At 42.4% G+C, this 25611-nt stretch overlaps 1 protein-coding gene across 1 annotated transcript; it reads left to right on the top strand.

Moving 5' to 3' along the window:
* Positions 1 to 1424: 1424 nt before the first annotated feature.
* mrasa (muscle RAS oncogene homolog a) lies at positions 1425 to 19047 on the top strand. Its single transcript, XM_040027741.1, has 6 exons — positions 1425 to 1601; positions 11675 to 11942; positions 12714 to 12867; positions 14296 to 14395; positions 14747 to 14826; positions 16292 to 19047. Exons 2-6 carry the CDS (start codon positions 11750 to 11752, stop codon positions 16389 to 16391), a joined length of 627 nt encoding a protein of 208 aa, XP_039883675.1. The 5' UTR covers positions 1425 to 1601; positions 11675 to 11749; the 3' UTR covers positions 16392 to 19047.
* The last annotated feature ends 6564 nt before the right edge of the window (positions 19048 to 25611 follow it).

The raw sequence follows: 25611 nt of genomic DNA, 5'->3' as shown, positions 1-25611 counted from the left end.
TTCAGTTTGTCTCCTAGTTTGGAGGTTAAGACTTGGTAATAAAAAAATAAAGGAGTTAATCTATGAGATTATCACATGTGAGAGAATTATATAATGAAACAACAACATACTGCAATTGCCAATTACTAACATCTGAAAAGGCTGTATGTGGGCATGGATACGGAAACTAAAAGAAAAAAGTGTGCAGTCAAAGCCCTGCACATCGCTGCAACAGTAACACCTTCAGTTTTAGGGTTTTGGTGTTTTGGCTCGTTGCTATGGTATCACATATGGAACAGTACCTTCAGTATTGTATAAGACATCATATAATATGTATTCATATTATATTATATTGTAAGTTTTTTAAGTATTTAATATAATCGTGTGTTATATTTTCTGTACATTATGAAATAATTTTCGACACAAAGTGGGTAAACAAGAAGGGATGAGTTGTGTCTTTGCTCAAAGCGACATGGCAGGGATGACAAACTCATTTTACACGGTGTTTAACTAATTAAAACTCAGCTTTCTGTCAGTGTAAAGAAGTTTAATTTCACATTTAAACCCTGACATATTTTAATATAAGAAAAAAGTGTAATTTCAACAGTGCATCTCAGTTCTTTTTGCTTAATAGAGAAATACTGCTGTAGTAAATAAAAGAAGTCTGTGAGGATGACTCTTTAGGCTTAAATTGTAAGAAATAAATGCAAATTGTAAAATGTAAAGAAACCTTGTTAGTGTTATTGTGAATCTGCTGTGAAAATCAGAATTTTCTACAGCAGATAGTGACAAACGGGAACTTTCTGTCATTTCATTGGTCGTGTATTTCTATTTTAGTGTAGTATGAATGGGAACGGGGGAGGTCTTCATGAGTAGGAAAAGCTGCAAACCTTACGAAAATACAATTAGATGTCCAAAAATGATATCGTGATTCACATTGTCCAAAGAATTGTGCGATTCTGGCCCTCAGGTCTTATATTTGAAACCCTTGCTTCATGATTAATGCTTATTAATACTTTATATATACATGAAATTATATTATACTCTATATAACTATATTATATAGGCCCACATACGTGGACGTATAAGCGAATTAGATCCCCAACAATCCCGAACAAGCTTCAACATCAACACTCAGTCCTCTAATTAATCCGTTTGACTTCCCCTAAATTAGGAACGGTCAGTTTGACAGGACTAGCCCTTTAAACGATTCCGCTGAAGAAGGGAACAGTCCATTTCAGTAAAAAAAGGGGGTACTCCGTCACTGCCTCGTGGTTTTTATACATTTTAACACCAGAAACACATCCTGGGAAAAGACAGAGGGCTTATATTTTTGTAATAATCATGAACACACATTTAATATCACACTGAAAAACAACATGTAGTCCTTTCGCGTCTCAACAGTAAAACCATTGTCCACCCCTTCGGGGGCGCATCTATTTTTAGCATCAGCTGTTGCAATACAAAGATTAGCTACTCGGCGTATTGTTTCGTAGATGTGGGCAGTTCACTCTCGTCTGAGGCGAAAGGGCGGCGGTGGTTTGAAGTCGAGCTGGAGGATGAGGAGAAACATGTCGGTGTGAGGACACGTCGCCGTTGCGCCAGAGGGAAGCTCGTTGTAGGTGAGTGTGAGACGCTAGAGGTCGTGAATGCGGGCGTCGGTGTTCCCGCGGGTGAAATCTGCCGTTAACGCGAAAGCCAACAACTTACTGTAGCCTAGCTAACAGCCACAGGATTACTTCGAGTAATGACAGCACGGCAGGCGGTCGGCGGGGATTAGCTCGCTGTAAATGAGCGTACGACCTACCGCATCACATTTGCGGAATTTCCTTTTTCAGTGCAAACTTGAAGAAAAGGATGAAGCAGCCGAAATCCGTTATTCAGGGGCGGTTACTGTCGGCGTCCTCACACTCAGGCAGGCCCTGGCTCCGTGTGTCAGACGTTTCCAGCAGGGAAGAGTCATAAACACAGTGTTTGCCTTTTCTCTTACTCTATTTCTTTATTTCCAGCAGCTGTGTACACACACACACACACACACACACACACACACACACACACACAGTGGTGTCCGGCTGTGAGGCAGAAATCGTGTGCAGATTTAACCGCTGGACAGAGAGAACAGAGAGATTCTTCATACATCAAATCATAGGATGAGATCATTCAGAAGCACCAGTCAGCCTGCAGACAGACACACACACACACACACACACACACACACACACACACACACACACACACACACACACCACTATTAATAGCAAAGTGAAATCATCAGTTCATTAGGCTGTCTGGAGACAGATCCCTCTTTATCTTTTCATCAGAACTTCAGAGAAAGGCCAAACCCTTCTCCTCTCTCCTTCTCCACCTCCCTCTGCTCCTCATGAGGATGATGATGGTGGGCACAGTGCTGGATGCTTTTCTGACTTTTTCTGAACAGTTTTGTGACGTTTCATGCAGGTAAATTACATTCAGATGGCTGCAGACTAGATTGACCAGGTGTCCAGCTTTATGTGGGACTTCACAGCCTGTATCCTCTGTCCCTGTCATGTACTGAGATGGTATCCTTCATGCTTGATGAGGTCCAGCAGTGATTCCCAAATGATTGCAACTGCACAAAAAGTGCATGAAAGGCCATAATGAGGATGAAGCTGGTCACTTGACTCCGTAGAGAAAACTCAGACCAAAATCACCCACGCACACACACACAACTGTCAGGTCAGACTTCTGCTTGAGGGTTTCATTTACTGGGCTGAGTGAACTGATGCAAGCTAAAGAGTCAGAGCTCTCTGAGAGCAACTTTGTGTCCTGTGACCCAACATTAGATGTGGACCACAGGAAGTAAGAGAGTGTTTGTATGGAAGTGCAGGTTATATGCTACTGGAGCTTACTGCAAGACAAAGTCATCGTAGGCGGTGCGCTCAAAAGTGCCCTCGGCCGACGAGACGAAATTGTCTTGGATGTCGTTGCAGTTGTTTTTGGTGTCTCTTCAGCATAAAGTTTGAAAGTCACTTAGGTCAGAATTCAAAAGGTTGAACTATGCTCAACAGTTGGTTGTATTTTATTTACTTTTAACTAAATTCAAATGAAAAGAAAATGCTGAAAATGCAATAAATATAACATCAGCTGACAAACAGCCACCTCCTGCCTGATCCTTTGTCTTTAAATTCAGTGTTCGAAATAAGCGCGTTCAGGTGCTTCTGCAACATATTCAAAGTTTAGGATGCGTTGATCTATCACAAACCAAGCAGCCGTTTAAAGGAGATCTGAGACAGAAGCTAAAAGTTTCTCTAAGGATAAAAATACACAGTGCTGTTTTCTGTGTGTGGCCACCAAGTTGTAAAGAGCAGAGAGAGAGACTGTAAAAGTGAGGAGGCGGTGTGCATGTACAGTATCACCATCACAGGCAGAACAGTAGCTTCCACAAAAAAAGCAAACTAGGATTTATTCCTGAAATGAAAGACAATCCTGTGTGTGTGTGTGTGTGTGTGTGTGTGTGTGTGTGTGTGTGTGTGTGTGTGTGTGTGAGAGTGTGAGAGAGTGTGAGACAAGTCCAAATACTGGTGGGCACTCAGTGTCAGTGGATTTAAAAAAAATTAATAAAACTGAGCGACAAAGAATGAAAAAGTACTTGGAAGTGAACAAAACCTTTGGAAAGTAACTTGTTTTGCCTGTATTTTTGCTTGTGGATGTTTTTATTATTTCACAATATCGAGTCTTGCAGGAAAAGCACGCCTCTGGAGATGTGCTGATTTATGGATGCAACTGTACTGAAGCCCAGCAATAAACTACACACTTTAAGTCGTATTGAGATAGAAGAAACGGGAGCTACACGAGTGTAAAAACAAGCCCGAGTTTCTCTTTATGCTCATGATTTGAATTGCACAATTAAAATAAAAATCACTATTTTATTGAGGCTGTAATCTGCATTATTTGCAGATTATCCATCATTTTTCCTATGTTTTTACTTATTTACCTTACTAAATAAGGTATTACTGGTAAATGGGGGATGTAATGACTCTTCCCAAACCAGTTTAGTTCCTACCTGGGCCACACTTCCCCAGTCTTATTTAATAATGGATTGGATTTATATAGTGCTTTTCAAGGCACCTAAAGCGCTTTACAATGCCACTATTCATTTACTCTCACATTCACACACTGGTGGAGGCAGCTACAGATGTAGCTGGGGCAGACTGGCTGCCATATCGCAGCCCTCTGGCCAACACCAGTAGGCGGTAGGGTAACACAACGACCAGGACAGAGAGCGATCCCGGGGATCGAACCGGCGACCTTCCGGTTACAGATGCGCTTCCCAACCTCCTTGGCCACGGTTGCCCGGTTTGAAACACTTCCCTGCTCTGTCATATGATTTCAAAACCTCAAGAAGGTGATGTTGAAAACACTCGTGAGGCTGCACAACAGGACTTTCCTAACTGATGGGCGGTGACATTAGTCACAGATACTCTCATTTTATATTGACTAGCAAGCAAATTGACAAATTTCATCACAAAGCACAGACAACGTTATATTTGTGTTTCTGAGATCGCCCTTCTATTTCATGAGCTGTATGCAGTGTAGTGACCACTAAAACTGTTGCGTAATCAAATATTAAAAAAACCAAACAAACTTTAAAAGCATTTCATCTTTCTTCTAGTACAAAGACGCACTGCAAACATCCACATTTAAAGCTGCTCCCTGACAGCAGTTTGCATGCTCTGTTATGGTAACACCAAGCCGCCGCGCCCCGGAGCTGCTTTGATTTATGACAGGAGCGTGTCTCTGTACTGGGAGTGACTCTGGATCAAACTGACACACATTGTTGAAAATTTATGGATTATTTTGTTTTTTCAGGCTGCACATCATCTGTTTGTGCAGTTTATGTTTAAATAGGGTCACCAACAATGCTCTGAGACCAGAGGCTGCTAAGTGGTTGTGACCTGCAATCATGTGATTAGTCATTTAGCGAGCTGTTCGCACTTTGTCCTCTCAGCCGTGGGGTGTTGGAGATCTGAGCGTGAAACGTGTTACTGGAGGAAATGCGTCGAAGGCGGGAGACTTTGATTGATGTGTTCCTGTTGGAGGCAGTCGTACAGTAAAACACCGACTGCCAGAATGAGTTTAAAGCATCTGACTGTGAAGTGTAATTATCAAAGCCTGCTGCTGCTTAAATAATCATTACTTTGAAGCAGTCTCAGCTGTGCAATAAGACGCTGGCTTGGGGATGGCATCTTACTCCACACGGAGGCTGCACGTTCGGTTTCTGTGCAGCTTTTGCTGCGTCTGCACGAGTCCAGCGTTTTGGAAAAGGTTCTGGAAATGGTGCTGAGCCAGTTCTAGCTTGAAAACAGAGCTTGTTTTTAGTGTTGATGGGCAGAGACAGTCTTTTGAAAACCATTACTCATGTGCTTCCTGGCTGGATGGTGTCAGTCACTACATATCCTTCCCAGCATCCCCACACCCCTTACACGACCCTTTCCAGAAAAGTCCTGTACTGCAACTACTCCCACCCAGTCTGTCTCACACAAACATTTTAAAGTGCCCAGTGTACATGACTGGCTGTGTGATTATTCCACAGTCACCCCCTTAAATGCTCCTCGCCTCCCCCTGGCCCCCCACCCAGGGGGATCAGTTCACTGGTGGGAACGTAACCTGCGAGCTGACCTCAGATCGCTGTTCTCCTCCAGCTATAACATGGCTTTAACTTCACTTTTCTCTCATCTTCATTTCTGCTCTGTTCGTTCTGGCTTCGAGCTGCTTGGTTGGTAAAATACACGGTGGTGAGGTAACACACCGCCGTGTATTTTACCAACCAAGCAGCTCGCTCCGCCATTAAAGGCTCGAGCCACAGATGTGTCCTGAACCAGTCGGTGTGATGCTTGTCCTTGGACTGTGGCGTTACCTTAATAATGTTAGCGTTTCCTGTTTGAGGATTAACACTGTTAACATGAGACTCACAGGCTGTTTGCACTAGTTTTTTTTGCAGCGTGATGTTTATTATTTTGTCCCTGAGCAGGTTTGTGTATTTAGATTTTTGGCTAGATGGCAGGACTGTCACACATTATAAATGGTGGGAGCTGTGCAGTGCCTTCTCTCCCAGATTGAACAGGTGAGATCCACACTGCTGTTATTTTAAGCTGACTGATTATAGACTGTAATTTCTAATTAGAGGTAGTGGCATTCTCAGCTATTAGCTGTTAGTTTTAAGGGTTTAAAAAAAAATATATTTTTAAATATATAAGCAGTTTTCTTTCTTTAACGCAGTTATTTATGCACTCCTTTATTCTCTGCTGCTCTGTGCTCTGATCAGCTGGTTGGCGTCTTTATGGCTTTCCAAACATGCACGATTGAAGGAAGTTTTTCCCAGCTTATAGTAAAAAAATAAATTATTTGTTTTTATATAACTGGCTGTTATAAACTGTGATGCGATTAGATCATTACATGGTTAATATGGGTCGGGCACTGATTTCACCCCGTTGGGGAGTTATCTGTGGATGGATTCAGTGGCGGGCAGTTCTATGGTGAATTACTGCTTTTCCTACTTTTTGAACCCTGTTTCTCAACAAAAAGTTAGTTTCAACATAAACGATTATTATTCTTGATCAACTTCAGCAAAATGTAAATTTTCGAAATGGATAAGTTAAAACGTTAAAGTGGAATCTGTGTGGACTTTATCGCATGTTTAACTTGGTGAATTATGGTTTAACACTTCATCTGATTGATGAGCGTTGATATCAGCAGTACAGTGCAGACCGGGGCGTGCACTGCTGTGTTCCTTCTGTGAGTTATGGAGCTGCTTTGTTCCCACGTGAAGAGGGAAATCCCTTGATCCTTTCCCAACAGCAACTAGCCACGTCTCGAGCCCAGGGAGACTTTCTGCGAGGGCAGAATATGAGGCTCAAAACACACCAGCTTCATCCATTTTCTGTGTAAATGCACACACCAGCAGAGTGTAAGCAGATGTGCTGCAGATTTACTGGCTGTGTGAGGGATGAGGGGGGGGAAACGGCATTTTATGGTCAGCTGGGGCTGCCGAGTTCGGTGAAGACATGAGCGAGTGCTCCTGTTTGTGTCCCACAGGGTATTTACTGAAATCATAGTTGTTGTGATTTAATTTTGTGGTTTTTGGACTCGTGTAATGGGACACACTGTAGAAAACTGTAGTTGTAACGTGCAGTTTGGTGTACTTTTAACAACTTGGAATGAATGTGGGAGGAAATGCTTTTAGAACAAGTGAGAAATCAAAGGTGTGTCTTATTTTGAAAGAATCTATTAAAGGAGTGAACGACTTTCTCGTGTAGCCCAGTGGGAAACTGACATGAGTTTGGGTTAGAGTTGGATTGTTAAACCTTAAACGCTGCCTTCTAGGATTTCTTTAGGATTATAAACCGTGACTGCTTTCTTAGCATAATTCCTCCCCTAAAATCATAATGTTATAAATACAACAGGGATGGTTTTCCACAGAGGAATGCATGTGTGATCTGAGCACAACTTTCATGTTTCTTCTTTGTCACTTAACACGAGTAGGCAGTAAACCAGCTGCCTTACTGAGACAGTCTCTCATCCTGAACTCCTGCTCTGCAGCTTTGAGGACAAAACTGGTTTTGAGGGTAGATGATGGAGGACTGTCGCAACAACAACCTGACCAGTGAGCGAGCTGCTCACAAATACACAAGAATGGAGAGTAGAAGGGCCTCGCACAGCTGATTGGAAAACACGTCAACACTTAACTTAGCAGTCGAAGATGACGTTCTCACAGACAGACAAATCTATATTTAAAAAACAAACAAACCCTTTGATGCTAATGCTTCCCGGCCATATATTATATTATATTTTGCTACAGTTGGCTAGTTAGCATCTCTGTCCTGCAGCTGATGCTAGGTTTGAGTAAAACACAAGTACAGTCTGTTTAAAGTGAAGTGATAACTCAGAAGTGTCAGCAGATACTGTTTTGGGTGGTTTGTAACACGTTGTCCTTATTTTACAAATTTAACACACTTCTGTTGAACACATCAAACATTTTAGTCCTCATGTTATCGCTCTCTTTTTCTCGATGCATGTTATTGTCCAAAAGTCAGGCGAAGGTTAAGGGTTATTTGTCTCTTTTGTGCTGGGGTTAAGTGGTTTGGCTAGTTTGTAATAAACAGATTCTCCACAGAGTCTTCTGTGTGGTTTCTGATGTCACCTGTCGTTCTGTTTTTCTAAGGCACAGATGCAGTTGTAGGGAGATGCCACCAAATAGTCTAAGAGTGAAATCAAGATGAACCTGATAAGGTTTAGACGTGAGTTGGTTTCATTGAGAACACCAAATGTATGACTGGTGTAAAAACCACAGCTGTAATGTGTGCTGTGGTTTCAGAGTGCTTCATGAGGTTATTTGTTTTTCTTCAGTCATAGATGGCTTTTAAAGTGGAATAGACACCTATTTTGTGGCTTTGACAGCCATCCAGACATCTAAACGACTGAAGAGTTTATTTTTATTTTTTTGTTTTAACATCAGGAATTTGACTCAGAATCTTTTTGCTTAACCTGGCTTGGCATTGCAAAGGAAGGAAACATCTTCCTTCCCTCCATTGTGCTGCAGGAAAGGATGGACTTTAGCCAGCTGACAGCTGTTTCCTGCACGATGGAGGAGGAATGGGTGTGTGGGTGGTAGGAGTGTTGATGCTAGTGGGTGAATGTTTCTCTTTTTTTTATGCTTTTATCTCTTGCTGCAGTTTAATTAAAACTGTAAATCTGCAGGCTTCGTTGTAATGTGAAAGTCTGGTTTTAATTTTATGTGTTATATGTATTTGGATGGCTTTGGGTGCATGTTTTAATATCTTTGCAATAAAATGTCATATACTTAATGTTACCAATAAAATGACCTTGGAGCAAATTTCTCTTTATGAACATTGGAGGTGTTTCATTTCTAGCCAAAGAGTCTGGAATGATATCAAAATAATAAGAACCATTTGGATAATTTATTTTATTTATGTTGAGGAAAGCTCCCCAAACTAATGTTTGTTTTTTCTTTGTTTGTTTTTAAAAAGGGTACATCCTATTTAAAATTGTTCATTTTTAAAAATATTTGGTATCTACAGATTAGCAGTGCTGGTATCATCAAATCAGCTTTTATAACATCAGCAGACACTTTTTTTTTTTTTTTTTCTGTGGAAAAATCCTTTAAGTTTGGAGCTGTGTGGGGATTTTCCTGCACGTGCCTCATGTTTCAACATTCTAATGAGATTCATATCTGGGTCTTTTTTTTTTTGCTTTTGAGCCATTCCAGTGTGGATTTGCCAGCGTGCTTAGGATCATTAGCCTGTTACAAGGTCTACTTGGAGTTCAACTTCAGCTTTGATACTCATGGCCTCAAATTCTCCTCAGATGCTTCCTGATACAAAAAAATGAATAGTTGAGTCAATGACAGAGAGCTGTCCAGAGGCAGCAAAACCATCCAGAACAATAAGATTTCCTATCGTCATGCTTCAGTTACTGGTAAAACGACTCTCTCTGATTGTTCTGTTTCAAAAGGCCTGCTCTTTGTACCCTCAGGATCAAACTGCAGATTTACTCCAACGCTCTTTCTGGACAGAAAGGCCTCTTTGGCAGGTTATCTTCATGCACACTCTTAAAAGATTGCAGATGCTTTTTCTTTATAAGCAGCAGTTGGAAGAGCGACCTGTAGAGCCTGTGATGAAATTCTGGGGCTCCATGGTGTGGTGGTTATTTGTCTGACATGTGAAAGATTCTAGGTTTGGGAGGGGATGACGCACAAACCCGGTCTCATGGGTGTTGGTCACTCCTAGTAATGGTTCCAAGCACAGGTAAATGGGAGGGTTGCATTAGGAAGGGCACGCAGAGGAAAATGCAAATTTATTAAAGCTCACCCGTCCTGAGCATCTGCCTCTGTCACACCAACCCTGTGCATGTCCTCCTTCATTACATCCATGAAGCTTCTCGGTGCTCTTCATCTTTTCCTCCTCTAACCTCTAACTTTGTCCTCAAACTGCTCGAGCCAAGCGGTCCCTCTGATCGACTTGTTTCTGGTCACCCCAGATTTATCACACACATCTCCAAGCTTCCGATGGCTCTGGGTTGGACTGAAGGTCGGCAGCGTCTGGGCTGACTGTGGCTGTAATTTGGGTGTTGTGAATGATGAGGAAAAGTTGGTTCCAACCTGTGCAGATCTAATTCCATGAAGGAAGTGTTGTGCGATTATTTGTCTGCTCAGATTATTTTTAAAAAACTGTTTTAATTGTATGCCTGGAGTTAAGAGCAGTCAGTGTCACGCATCAAAAACAGGAAGCGAACTAAAGCGGCTCTCTGTGCAGCGACTCAACACCACGCTACAACATTTCTGTCAACTTTGTCCTCGTATGGCCCGACTTCCTCCGCCTCACTCCTGCTTCCGATTTCTCTCACCCGCTTTCCCGCTCTCCTCTCGTGACTCATTCTTTGTAGATTTGGGAGCTTCGAGGACAGCTGTGGTCTGAACTTTCTGCCACGACAGACTGAGATAGCACGGTGGATATTAAAGCTCCAGCAACAAGGCGACGACTGAGTAGCAAACAGGCTGTTCTCCTGTGGTTTAAGTGCAGAATGCCTCTGAATGATTTGATATACTGAGCACTGACGCCTCTCCCACAGAAAGCTTCAGTTTAACCCCTTAATGTTGAAGTTCATTTTTGTTCTTAAAAAGTAATTAGAAGCTCCAGCTGTACATCTGTGTTTGAGCCGTCATATTTCTGTGGCTTTGTTGTCGTCATTCATTTAGTTTTGACTTGTGAAGCACACGCAGGAACGCTTAGATTTAAAATGTGCCAGCTTACAAAGATGCCATATGCACGCTCTAATGGTCGTCTGTTTCACGCAGCAGCAGAATGACAGCATTTTCTTTTTTGTATTTTAGAGGAAAGCTCTTAATTTGAAACCGAAGTATTTTGCTTGGCAGGGATTTTCCTGTGTGGTGGTTTTAGCTGCTTGCAAAGGAAGCACTCGCCTATGTTGTGATGATTGTGTGTATGTGTCGAGAGAGAGAGAGCTCTACCTGATGCTGCTTAAGTGACTCAGTGTTCGTATATTGATTCATGGTTTTCTTAACTACTGCAGAATATTTTAACAGGGTTATCTGCTATAAAAAGCCAGGCCAGGAAAATCGCCTTCATGTTTTTATCTTTGGTTACTTTGACACAGTCATCTGCTGTGATGCTCACACGTGTCAGCTTTGTTTCTATACATGGATATAAAAATCTAGACATGTACTGAGACAGAAATATTCTAATTCTGATCATTTGAGTCAAAATTGAATCAATTATAAAAATCGGCGACGATACCCAGCCCTAGCTGTAACCCACCGATGTGTAAATCCACCTTGTGTTGTCGCTGCTTTGGGCTTTCAGCCCGTGAGCACATGCCGCTGAGCTTGTTCCTCTGGTGGGTGCAGCTCTGGGACGACCTTACTGTTACTCAGCTATGAAAATAATCCAGCGTGAGCCGAGCTGAACTCTGCCTTTTGGCCTCTCTTGCTCTAGTTTTCCCATCTTTGTTTTTCCTCTTTCTGCTTTGATCTACATCTCCTGGCTGTGCTCTGTCTCCATGGTGATGTAAAACCAGCCTGGGGGGGGAAATAAAAATCTTAACACATCTCTGGCTTGTTCTCTCCCTCCCTCCCTTTGTTGTCAATCCCTCGTCTCCCTCACTTGGTTCTGCATTTCAGCCAGCCAGGTGCGTCTCGTCAGCCACCTGCTATCCTACCTACTTCCCACCTTTACCGCCACTGTAGAGGGTAGCCATGGCAACCAGCGCCGTGCCAAGTGACAACCTGCCAACGTACAAGCTGGTGGTGGTGGGGGATGGGGGTGTCGGGAAGAGTGCCCTCACCATCCAGTTTTTCCAGAAGATCTTCGTGCCAGACTACGATCCCACGATTGAGGACTCGTATCTTAAACACACAGAAATAGACGGACAGTGGGCCATACTGGACGGTGAGTTCCAAAGAACCACACAGCTTGTAAATCTTCTATGCTTCTTATTTTTCCCTCCTTTTGTTTCAGTCAGCACAACACATCCATCATCGTGCCACAAGTTAACATTTGTTATTGTTCTTCTTTTGCCCGTAATTACAATCCTGCGGCAGCTGTCTACACTGAGCTTTATATAAAACATCAGCTGTGGTTTTTCCATGTGAGAGAAACTGTGTACAATTCCATAATTTTATCCTCTCCCTTTATAATTACTCAATTTATATTTAAAGGATGCAAAAACACCTGAAAAACAGATCATTTCTAAATGTTTCTATCATTGAATATGTTCAGTCTTTTATAAGTGAACTTCTGACCTTTGCAAAGAGCAAATGTCACTTTGTGATGCAACTGTTACGCAAGCGTGTAGCTAAGCCATGAATGCACTCAAGATAAGGACAGTGGCCCACAGACCCACGTAGATGGACAAATGTCTTTCTCCCAGTGTGCAGCGATTGTGCTGGTGGGGGGGGCATGAAAGTAAAACTCACATGTTGTAGTGACAGGACGTCCACAGTGGCTCTGATAAAAATCACATTTTAAATACTACTGATGTTTGTGTGTGGATCAGTTTTGTTTTAGTCTGATGTATTTTTAATGAACGTATGCATGTTCAAAGTGCGATCCTTGCATCAGATGATGCTCGGGGAGTATTTCGTGTACTTGTGTGATTTAAGTGAAGAGCCCTGAGACCCTTCTCAGTGTATTAATGCATTTGTCCCGACATGGACACAGTACTGGACACGGCCGGTCAGGAGGAGTTCAGTGCAATGAGGGAGCAGTACATGAGGACGGGAGACGGCTTCCTGATCGTCTTCTCGGTGACGGACAAGGCCAGCTTTGAACACGTTGACCGATTCCATCAACTCATACTACGGGTCAAAGACAGGTAGGAGCAGAAAGATAAACACTTGGACAACAAAATTAAATATTCTTGCAAAGTCTTTTGCAGCCCCTCTTTTCTTTGTTTCTCTTGGAGCAAGTTTTGCAGCTAGTTATTAAAACATGGCTTTAATAACTAGCTGACTACGTCATAACAGTGAGCCTTATCAGCTGAAGATTATACAAAGAAATGAATGCATGGTGCGCTTACTGTATCAGTGCATTATAAGCATTTGTTTATCCATATATAGGCAGTTTAAAGTTTTTCAAGTTTAAACTCCCACACTTTTCCAAGTGGGCATTTTTTACAGTGTCTTACATGAAAGCACAGAGGATAGTATTTTTTTGGGTGGAGAGAATCACTTTTTAGTGTGTTGGTGACTGAACCTGTTTCTTGGCTTTGGCTGGACTGGGGGGTTTCAGAAGTCCTCAGTCAGAGGATGGTTACTGCTAACATGGTGCCAAGCAACCTGAGAAGGTATTTAATCATGAGAAACGCTTGAAACCACTGGTGCCACGAACGTTGATTGCACTGTGTGAAAGTTGGAGGCAAGTTGTATGTAGTTTATTTTATTGAACCTTTTATTTATACTGTTAATCTCATTCAGTATAAATGTCTCATTACACCGTCAGACAGATCTGTGTCAGGCGGTGTCATAAATGTGCAGTCAGGGCTGTCGGTGTCATGTTTGGTCCAAAGGGAGACAAAGAACTGAAATGTTGTGAAGTAAATTTTGCCTTAGATGTCATATATAGCATCCGATTAGGTTCCCCTTTCCATTTAAGGCACATGTTATCTTACAGAGAGTCTTGGTCTCTGTCCTAGTGTGCCCTTATTAACACAAAGGGTACGCAGTTCAAAAGGTTTGTTTGCAAAAGCTATACGAGCAGTCTCGGAAAGCACCAACATTTCAACTGAAAGTCTGTGTGAACCACTCTGTTAAATATAGCAAAAGAGGAAGTAGTTCATCATATTCATTAAAGACCAAACTTTGCCCTCGCTGACTCGGGCCGCGCTGAGGGGTATGGTTATCATGTGATTTAAGGGCGGTTGAAGATGAAGGTCTCCTCCTTTCCTCGCTCTTGCTCACACCGACGGAACATCAGTTATTTCCAAAGCTGAAATCTGTCGTCGTCAGTTCTCGACCGTGACTGACAAATAAAACTGAGTCACACGCAGGAAATGGAAAAACAAAAAAACGGAACTGAATGAGTTGGAGTCTGTCAAAATTTGCGCTCATCAGCAGCTGATCTATCCCAAATTAAACATGGTCTGTTTTTTTTAGTGTGTTAGTGTTTCAAATGCAAGCGAGAATTAGTCATATCCTCCTATGACTAAGCATTCAAGGCTGTTTGAAACATCTGTACGCATCGATAAAATATTCAGTAATACAGCGATGCATTGCATCTCTACTCTGTGTCCTTATCGTCTCAGGGAGGCCTTCCCCATGGTGCTGGTCGCAAACAAAGTGGACTTGGTCCACCTAAGAAAAGTCACAACTGACCAGGGGCAGGAGATGGCTGCAAAGCATAATGTAAGTAGTCTTTCCTTAAGCACGTGTCCCTGATGACTTATTACCGCCTACAAACAGCATCAGGGTTTTTGAATTATGCAAAGCTTTAAGTTTCAGTGTTTTCATGTTAGTCTGTAATAAACACAGGTCGTGTACGGGGGCAGAAAAGACCAGCGTTCAAGGAAACGAGCAAATGGCATTTCTAGGCCTGCAAGCTGCTACTTCTCAGCTTGTTTAGACGGGCAACAGTTCTGAATGCGATTAATACTTAATCATTATTGGTCTTTCAGAACCATCACAGACTTGAACTGCACATTACTGTAAACTTAAACACCTGACTGAGCTGCTCATGTTTCATATTTGTTTCCTCAGATAACTTATATTGAAACCAGTGCCAAGGACCCCCCAATGAACGTGGACAAAGCCTTTCATGAACTGGTTCGTGTTATAAGGTAACCTGAGGACCTTCAGATCTTTGAAATAAATATGCTGGGATAGGGATGCACTTTATGTAAAGATGGGTCACCACTGCGTGAAAGGCAGCACTTCATTAAAACAGATGGAACAAAAATCATGGTACCGACTGTGAGTGCAGGTTAAACCTGCAAAGGAACGCCGACGTGTTCCCGTCTCATTGAAGATGAAGTGAGGTTTGTTTTACAAGACATGAATTTCGGATGCTTTTACAAAATCCTCCCGACAACAGCGCTCTGTCCTAAAGGCGTGTGAGATGGTGTGGAGGGGGTATTAGTTTGAATGTCATGGCCAATCTGCACATCTGTGACGGTGCTGTTAATTATAAACTTGGTAAAAGGGTTTTGGATCAAAGAGGCATAGATGATACCAAAAGACAAAACATGACTATGCAGCTCTAATTAAAGGAGTCTGATCTGCAGTCACCTATAACAAACAGCATGGCAAAGAAAACCTCAAAACTCTGGAGCAGCTGAAATCTCATATCAAGCAACAGTAAAAATGCATCAGCTGGCCATAAAGCTAAAGTGATGCAACGCAGCGCAACGCTGGACTGTGAAAGTGTTTTTAGGAAGGATGGAAAAAAAAAAAAAAAAAGGAGGGAAACAAGACCAAAGCCACTTCCTGTCTTGACCCGTGTAATTTCAGAAGAATTTGGTTTGTTTTGTATGTGGTCACATCCTGTTTATAAGTCTGGCCGAACACTCCGAAGAGCGACAAGTAATCCCTCTCGTGGTGTCGGGGCTTCGTGCTCGTTACACAGCAGCAGATCAGTGCGTTCTCTCACACGTTATTAAAAAAAGACGATTATTAGACTTGTGGAAAGCTCTTATTGTGCGTTTGCCAGCTTGTAGCTGACTCATGAGAAAACTCTTCCTTTGCAACACATTTGGAGCTCGATGAATCAACACTGCCCTCCTGTGGTCATACTTTAGACATCCAGTCACCAGGGAGGTTCACAGAATATTGAATGATCTGCCCTGAGCACTCATGAAATGCTAAACTTAATCAGCAAGAGCCAGCGCATTGATTTATGGATTTATGGGTTCTTTTATAGCAGTGGACTCGGCTCTGTCTCGTTTCTGGAGACATGAGAACAGGAAAACATTAGACACACAAGCCTGGAGCTCAGTAAAAACAGTGCAAAGGTTATAAAAAGAGTTTTATTAAAGGGGCGTAATGTACTAGTTCAGGGGGATCATTGCAATTATCTGCTGTTTTTAAATTTGATTCCCACTACTCAGCGTCAGAAATGGAAATCAAAAGTAAAACTTGGGAAACTGACCTTGTGGGTAAAATTTGGAGATTAAAATGACGATTTCCTGAGCTGGAGAAAAATGATCATTTATATGAGATAATTATAAAGTACAAAGTTAAAGTTTTGCTTTCAAATGATTAAAAAAGAGGTTTATGCCTTCTCTTCTTCTTTTTTGCTGCCTGCAGACAACAGGTCCCAGAGAGAAACCAGAAGAAGAAAAAGAAGATGAAGTGGAGGGCGGAGCGTTCCACGGCCTCCCACAGGTTCCACTGCGCCATATTGTGACCAAGCTCATCATCTCCATCATCTATCACACGCGCACACACACACGCACACACACACACACCAACAAACCTTTGGATGTCAGGGAACTCCCCAGCAGTGGTCAAACTACGGGAGCACAAAAGGGACTGGGGGTTGGTTGAGGAATGACTCGATGGATCCAGGAAGGATGAAATTGATCTGAAATGTTGGACTCGGCCCCTCACGATGCCTCGGACTGAGCGCTACGCCTGCCCCCCTCACTATATGGTCCTTTTCAAAGGTTTTTCTTCTTTCTTTGAGAACCTCTCCCCATCTGTACTCGTCCCTGAAATACATAGTTATCTAATTTATGAACTTACTATGAAACGTGGCACAAGACGACAAACTGTCCGGGAAAGACAGAGGTCAGAATCACCTTGGACTTGGAACCTTTTGTCCTCTTGAGCAAGGGAAGGAAAAGCAGCGGTGTTTGTGGTTTTGACTCTGTCCCCACGCACCTTCAATTCCGGTGGGAAAAGCTCCGACGTGATGCCCGACGAGGCCGGCTTTGGATCCCTGTTCTCTTTCTGCAGAGCGGACGAAGCCGAGAGTGGCGACAATAGATGTTGTGCAGTGTCGTCGATACGTGGACGGTGAGCCCAGTGAGTATAGTGAGCGTGAACATTGTGGTGATGTGGTTTGGAAATGTCAGTTTGGAGGGCGGCGAGAGGGCAAGTGAAAGAAACGTGTCACATGTGTCAGTGAATGCTACGAGCAGATCAGCAAGTGTTTGATTATTGTTAAAGAGAATACTGAGACCGGTTGGCGTGGCGATCTGTTAAAGGCCTTGTTTACACTCTTACGCGGGACTAGTTTCTCACGTGCAAACAGACGGCACCAGGAGCCACTTTGTCTCGAAGTGTTTGACGGTTGGTTCGGTTGCCTCTTCAGTCGTCGTCGTCGGTAACGAGTGCAATCTGTTAAGTACTGTACGATCAGCTGTCCTGATACTTTTCTTTTCCTCCCATGTTTTTATAGCTGAAATATTACAGAAAAATATGATTATATTTGATATTAAAAACACAAACTGTGGCAATGTAAACAGATTCAGTGCTGTTTTACAGAAGCTCTCCAGGAAAGTCTTAATGAAATAGAATAAGGGATAACGAGAGCTTCGTGATTTGCGCTGGCCACTAACCAAAACCATGTGATGTCACTTTATTTCAGTCTCGAGGCTGTTCAGACTGCACCACTGAATTCAGGACTACGTCATAAGATAAATCTGTGTGGGGGGGGTAAAAACGGTAACCTGGGAATGTGTCGGCGGCGCGGCGCTCCCAGGGCTGAAAGCCATGTTAGCTTAGCCACAGACCACGGTTAGGTGTAGGCAAACTGCACACTAGAAGCAACAACACGCTCAGTGACTCGGTGCTCGTGGTCGTGCGGTGGATAGGAATGTACAGTTTAATAATATACGAAATGGCTCGTACTGTTAACGCACTAAAGTTTCAGCTGACACTTTGCTCTCTGGATGAATACGGACTCTTGAAGGAAGGAGTGCATCTTTTTTTTTTTTTTGCACTTTTAATACGATTTCTCACTTTCCTATCGGCATGTTGTTTTCTTTCTGAATCAGTAATAGAAGCGAGGAGCACGGTAACAACGTCTGAATGTAAAAATAGGGAAAACGAAGCGAGCTGATAGGTGTCGTAACGCTGTGTGCCTGTTGCCTCCGTGGTGATTGTAACAGAGTAAAACTAGGATGGGACTAAAAATATTCAAAAGGTATTTAAAAAAACGTTGTGCGGTATTCAGTTTTGAATTTAAGAGGGCTGCCTGTGAAAAATCATTTATTAAATGACAAATTCACCTGAGCGTGGAAGTGGGAATGGCCCTCTGCCAAAGGAGGAATACAACATTGACAGTACTGATCGACATTTACTGATCAGGAGTTTCCAGAAAAGGACTCCAGCTATTACAGAAGCAACAGACTCCAGGAAAAAAGAAGAAAAACCGAATGTGTTGAAAATGTTGCATCATGTGTGTTTGATACCATTTTGTATTATTGATATGAATCTTGTGTGTTTTATAAGGAATTAAATAATTTATTACTGTCTGTTACCTCAGTGTGTCCCAGACCTGGACAAAAAAAAAAAAAGAAGCTCCCCACTGTGTGTGTTTGTTTTTTTTATCTTGGAGATTCTTCACATTTGAGTCTCATATTTTGGACCAAGATGAAAAACCTGTTTGGTCCTGAGCTGAAAAGGCATAAGGAGCTCTGCTTTACTGGGTCCAAGAAGTTTTCAAATTTCCTGGTGAGGCTCGTGCTAAACTAAGCGAACTACCTGCTGGTATCTGTTTTTTGTCCAGAAACATTTGATTGCTGCCTTTCTCGGGTTGATCAAAATCCCTGAGGAATCCTGAAAGGGCGATTGTGAGTAAATGAAGAGCTTCTGTTTAAATTATGTAACAGATTTCAGTTTTATACATCCCGAAACTTTGTAAGTGAATGAAGGTGGAAACTTTTACATTTGGTTTGCAAAAAAGGAGTTTTCACAAGTTGTGTAACGTGTTTTTTGGCAGGTCTGTTGTGTTCTAACTGGCTGTGTCAGACTGAGGCGCTAGACGAGGCACGATCTGTGGCCTTCTTCTCTAGCCTCAGGGGTCGATTATATTTCAATAAAAAAAATAAAATAAATAACAGGACTGTGATTTATCTTTTTAGACACTTTTTGGGTGGGTGGGGTGGATCCGTAGAATATGCGGTACTCTCCTGATCATGTGATCAGAGTGGCGTTCAGCGGCTGCTCGTGTTTCCTGTCGCCTTGCTCGCTCAGCAGAAGCTCCCCTCATTAATCTTCAGAGACGTCACACTCCATCGACTTCAACTGTGAGAATGCTGAAAGCTTCACTTTTGCCTCATTGCCAAAAAAAGCCTGTCCAAATTCCTCGGGGGGGATTTGGCCAGGTTGGCACAAAGAAGTCCTGCATGTAAATCATTCATAGTCCTGTTCCTGCACAGGTGAACTGGGAAGAGGCTGCTCAGTGTGAGTCCAGGTGGACGAGCAGTGAGTCATGCCCCCAACATTAATGATCTGAACATGAAGCAGAAAAGGTCGTCTTTGCCGTAACTAGAAGATTGTTTCTGCTTTAATGACGCTCTAAACTTTTTGCACACTTACATGAATAAATGAGAGAAAAATGAACCACATTCTGCTTTGATTTAAAATGCATCACCACTGCTCACCACTGGGGGTCAGTACTTCACTGTCGCTACAGTGGTACCAAAAGCTTTGCCAAGCACACCTTTGCATTGTGAGCAAACCCACAGACTGCTTCAAGGACCCATCCCCCCCCAAAATGGACAAATTCAGAATTAAAATAGCAAAAATCTCAAGTTCTCCCAGTAGTTTGAAAATTCACAAATAAGTCATTTATATGGAAATAGAAAAATACCAAATTGAGGCACAGCGACCTGAATACATTAACCAGGAGTGATGTTTTTTTTTGAGGCAGGAGCAAACAGAGCCTCATGTTGCCGTAGCACTGTTCAGGGACTCTGGGGTCTTTACAGCATGTCCTACTTTTCATTAGAGCAATCTGTGCATTCAGATGCACACCAGACACTTTATTAGGTACAACCTGTGAATGCTGGGTTTTGCCTTCAGAATCAAAAAGCTGCTGGAAACATTCCTCAGATATTCGCTCCACGTTGACGTGACTGCGTCACACGGCTGCTGCAGATTTGCCAGCTGATGAGAATCTCCCGTTCCACCACATCCCAAAGGTCCTCTGCAGGGATCTGCTGACTGAAGGCCGTTTGAGTCAAGTCAGCTGTCTTGTTCAAGAAACCAGTCTAAGATGATTTGAGCTTGGTGCCATGTTATCCTGAATGAGCCATCAGATGATTGGTGCACTGTGGCCATAAAGGGATGGACATGGTCAGCAACAGCAGCTTGTTTGGTAACAAACAACCCACTGACACCTGCTCAGCCGGCTGGCTTAATTGCACTCTCCCATCATCCTCTGCAAGCTTTTTTTCAGCTAGATTTACTTGAGCTGCATTTTCAAGAGCAGAACCTCATCAGTAAGTGCAATGGTACGCTCACTGATTGTTACAATGAAGCTGGCCTTCCTTTCAGTAGCATTTCAAAGGATCTCCTTCTTGGTTTTGTACAATTTTAAGGACATGGAAGTAGGCTGTGCTAAAGTGCGCGCATTATTAAATGGATTGAGGGTAAGAGAGAAGCTCCAAGTGAAAACCGTGCATTTGAAATGTAAAAAAGAGGAAGATGTGCTGTAAAGAGCAGTCTGTGAGTAAGCATATGCAGCACGACTGAAGTGAAAGCCAGATACAGCAGCTATTCACTCAAAGGTTTGTGTGCTAAAGCTCTGCTCCGTGTCAAAGGTGCAGAAAAGATTAACACAGCAGCTTTGACATCAAGAAAACTGGGACTTTTCACTTTGCTCCTTTATGTTTGACTCACCGTGTGGCATCCAATAACAGCTTGATTAGAATGATTGCACGGTGCCTCACAATTTCAAATGGCAGATGTAACGGGAAACTAAGAGACTGATTGCAGTCATTTTCGGTTGAGGTGGAGTTACAGAGGCAGAGAGGTGAGGAAGTCTCAGAGGGTGGCCTTGTCGAAGGTGCACCCAGACGCCCCGCTGTGGTGCAGCTGTATGGAGGGTGATATTCAGCACTTGGGTGAAGTATAGATGACTGGAAAAATCACTCCAGTAAAACCTGAAGCCTAGCAATTACAGACTGTAAGCGGCAGCATGGCGACTCGGAGATTTCAACCCCAGCAACTTCTGTGAGGAGCATATTTGCTCCAGCGGTTCTCACTAAAGCTCTAAACTAACTATTGGGCTCATTTTTGATTGTAGGATTTTAATATCTAGAATTTCAAGATTATTATTCAATAAAATGTTGTTATTGCATACGTCAAAATATATACATCCATTTTCTTCTATTACTCCAATTCAAGGTAACAGGGGAGCTGTAGTGTATGTTAGCATATAGGGCTAATATAGAGAGACAGACAGCCATTCATACGTTTAAGAAAAAGAAGTTCAGTTTCAACCTGTGAATAGTCAGACTCCAACGTCCAGGAAGGTGGTAGGAAAGCAGACTACGCAGACATTTCAGGTTCCCAGAGGTGAGCAATTTATTTACAGTGAACTTAATTTAATGTATAAATTAACAAAACTTCCCCCAAATCAACTCAATTAACAAAACTCAACAGAACATGGATCTGGTAACACAGCTCACCTCTCTCTTTCTTCTTCCTCTACAGTATAGGGTTTATTGGCGGAACATTAACACAGGAGGACGTTTTCCCACATGTTCACTGTGTGAAAACCCCAGAGGAACCCTCCCGAGGGATTAATAAAGTTAAATTTAATTTAATCTAATAACTTTAATCTCACGAACAAATAAAACACTGGAAAAGCCAAACAATAACATTTTTAAGTTATCAAAGTGACTTATATATCATGTTTAACCCGAGTAGTGAAAGCCCGCGGGGGTTTGAAGACGATGCGTCGGTCGGCTCAGATATTTGAAGTTCACACAGCTACAGTCTCACCTGAAAATATGTTAAAAGTTTTTTTGTGACCCAGAAAGAGAAATAAGAGTAATATTAAAACTAAGTAGCTGCCGCCATTGTTGGAAACTGGAATTGGCTGGGCCGCGCTATGAATTCTGCGATATGGTTTTTCAATGTTGTTGTCCGGGTGGAAAATCGGGAGAATTTTGGCTCCGGGAGATTTTCTGGAGGAGCGCTGAAATTCGGTATTCTCCTGGAAAGAATCGGGAGGGTTGGCATGTATGGTTGGCAACATCACTAACCTTGTCAAACGCCTCAGAGTAAATCATATCACAGGATATGACGAGCGTATGTTGAGACGAACTGAAGAGGACAGGTGCTGCTAGGGCGAGACAGACGTCTCTCACGGAGTCCTTTAGTGCTGCAGGCAGGCAAGGTGTTCAAATAGCACACAACTTCAGTTTTATATGATGAACTCTGCATTATTAAGTGATAAGAACAAGTGATCTGATGTCCTGTAATCATTATGATGCTATAATTTGAGATACAATAAATAAAATAAGGTTTTGCACAAAGTATCGTCGATACCACCCTGAATATTACTTGGGATCGGAAAGTAAATCAGTGGTATGCACATCACTAGCGGTTGGCAAACAGCAAAATGGTGCATTACTGCCACCAACTGGTGTGGAGCATCTCTCTCTTGAATCTAGTAGAGACTGGCTTTAAATAGGGCCATCAATTTCCCTCCAATTAGCCCAGCCAGTACCACTCACTCGAAACTGAGGGATCTAAAACTCTACACAGATGATTAAAAAGACACAAAACCTCTTCACACTTCTAATATGCACATTTACACAGCTAAATGGTGGTATTAATGAAAAGAAAAACATTCAACAAACCCCTTTAAACCTTAACACAAAAAAAGGAAGCATTTCTACTGACAAAGAAACCCCTCCACTTGGTTTGACCTGCTGATGTCATGTGTGACATCAGCAGGACTTTAAAATGAGGAAATGCTAGGCAGGCGTTTCCACACACCTGATCTTCGTGAAGACTAGTGATGGGCAGATGAAGCCTCATGAAGCACTGAAGCTTTTCATCCAATTGGTTCACCCCAGCACAAAGCTTCTTGAAGCTTCATTTGCTCTAGTAGGACACCTACTGGACGTAAAAATATTAGTTGGCATGAATTTGAAGAGTGTGGCCTTTTGCACACAGCCTGTAAATGTCAACAACAAAAGGAGTGTGTAAAACATGTATATTGTATTGATGGCAGTACACTGTGTATATTTATACTGGCAGTATGGAAAATGATCATTTGGAAATGCTTAAAATGGAAATGATCATTTACTGTGAGGTGTGGTGTGGTTGGGGTGTGGACAGTAGTTGTGCTTTTGTAACGTTGAGGTATGGACAGCTACACACTGAGGCCTCAGTCCTGCCCATATTTTATTCAGTAAAAACTAAATTTTCACTGCTTTTATAACCTTTTATAACCTTTAGTGGGGAGAGCATAGCTAGGTTTAACAAATCTTTTGAATCCTTTGTCCTCCACAATGCTAAATGGCTGGGAGTCCTCAATCACCATGCTAACCAGGTCTTCATCTATTTGAGATTGCTCTCCTGAGGAAAGACAATAAAGACAAAGCACAAATATAAATATCACACACGTAACTTATTACAGTTGTATAATATTGTTATATCATTTAGTAACATTACTGCATGCTATATTATCATGGCATTTGATGGCTCACCTGGTCTTGCTCCACAATCGCTGTTCCCCTTATTCTCATGCAAAGCTCTGTAGTGCCTAAGCATGGATGAGGTGTTGTTGTTATATCCCAGCTCCCTGGCACATAGCAAACACTTCACCTTGTACAAAAGTAAAGCCGCTTAACATAAATTGTATTGCACCATCAGTATTATGAAAATACATCTTCTGTAGAAATTTACATACCTTGTTGGGAGGAATAAGATCAAAATGTTCCCACACAGGGGAGGACATCCTCCTCTTCTTAGCTGGCTCCATTCTCTCCTGACTTTCTCTCCTCACTCTCATAAACCTCCAAACTGTCTCCACACTCTCACTAACCGCAACTCTCCATCAAACACCTACATTTTGAATAAAGTCTGAGGGGTTTATATCGCTGTCATATCTCGCGGCAAAGTCCGAACCACTTCATGAACCAGTCACGTGGTACAGCCGGGCAGCGAGGCTTCGGACGTCATCATTTTCAGCTCCTCCCATAAATGAAGCAAGCCTCGATACGCGCATCGCGGAAACGCCCCCTCCATTACTCGACACACGCTTCGAAGCCTCGATACAGAACATCACATCACTAGTGAAGACTGAAAAGACAGAACAAAGTAAGTATGAACAAGTGACTTAATCTGTAACATAATAAAATATAAAGAAACATGTGACTGAGTATTTGCCTTAATTTGCAGAATGTTTGATTTGCTGGCAACAGAACGCTTCTACAAACAAACCCGGGATAGTGAGTGCAGCAATGTTACTTGACAAATAGCAAATCATAGCAAAGAAACAGAAACAGAATAATGTGTATAATGTGCAAAAAAAAAAGGTAAACACATATGGGACAAATGGAGAGCAACTGCTCATCCACTTTGTCACACAACCATAGTCTCGGTTCTTCCACACGATAAAGAAACGGTGCCACAGTGAATGACAGACATCTGTTGAGCTAAATTGTAAGAAATAAATGCATAAAATTGCAGAAAGGGTTCTAACTGAGAGCGAAAAATGGTAACTTCAGTTCTTCTATCTTTTAGTTTGAAAGAAGCACAACCTGAGAAACGTAAGAAAATAGAAGTAAAAGTCCAAAATTTTTGCCCCCCTCGATATTTTCCAAAGCCATCCCGTGCGCCAGCCTGAAGACTGATTCTGGTCCCCCGGGCCTTATGCTTGACAGCCCTGGTTTAGAGTAACAGGACCACATATCACGATCAGTTCCCTGTTCTTTGCACTCTTCTCATGATATATTTCTTAGATAATGAACATCATGCTTGAATCAGTAGGTTATATAAGGATGTGACTTTCAAAGCCATAATTCAATGACTTCAGTGTTCAGTTTGTCAGTGACAGATTCCCATTTTTACCCCCACAGCCAGCCCGGGGTTCACTGCTCTGCTTCAGCTGATCTCATTCTGTACCTAAAGTCAAACCACAAATTCACCTGAATCTGTCAAGGCCTGTGATCTTTGTGCCGCCGCCTTCTCCACAAAATCAGATTATGAACTTATTGTGAATAAGAATGAGAGTTCAAGTTCAAGTTCAAATTTTATTCGCCACATGCAGACCATACACACAGGACACAGACATCACATGGGGATACAAGTCAGAGAACGTTACATTATAGAAAAAAACACTGAAATGTACACTACAATGGGAAAGTACAAGAGGAAAAAAAGAGACCTCTGCTCATGCTGGGCTATAGAGGACAGCATGAGAACAGGAAACAAAACTCCTCTGCACAGAAAGCACATAAATGTCCACAGTACAACATTATAGAGCACGTGACCAGCAACGGGGTTGGGTAGGGGATGAGGAGTAATCCCAGGCAACACAGCAGCCATCCTGCCACTGCGCCGACCAGACCCGCCTCGTGTTCCCAGGAGGCAACAAGCATCGAAGGCAGTAAGAATATTAATAAGAATATTAGTAATCAAAATAACAAAATATT

This window comes from Simochromis diagramma, unplaced genomic scaffold, assembly GCF_900408965.1.
Source record: "Simochromis diagramma unplaced genomic scaffold, fSimDia1.1 OVJJ01000343.1, whole genome shotgun sequence".
In the NCBI taxonomy this organism is placed as follows: Eukaryota; Metazoa; Chordata; class Actinopteri; order Cichliformes; family Cichlidae; genus Simochromis; species Simochromis diagramma.
Note: the sequence above shows the minus strand (reverse complement) of the source record. Positions and strands in the feature narration are given on the sequence as shown.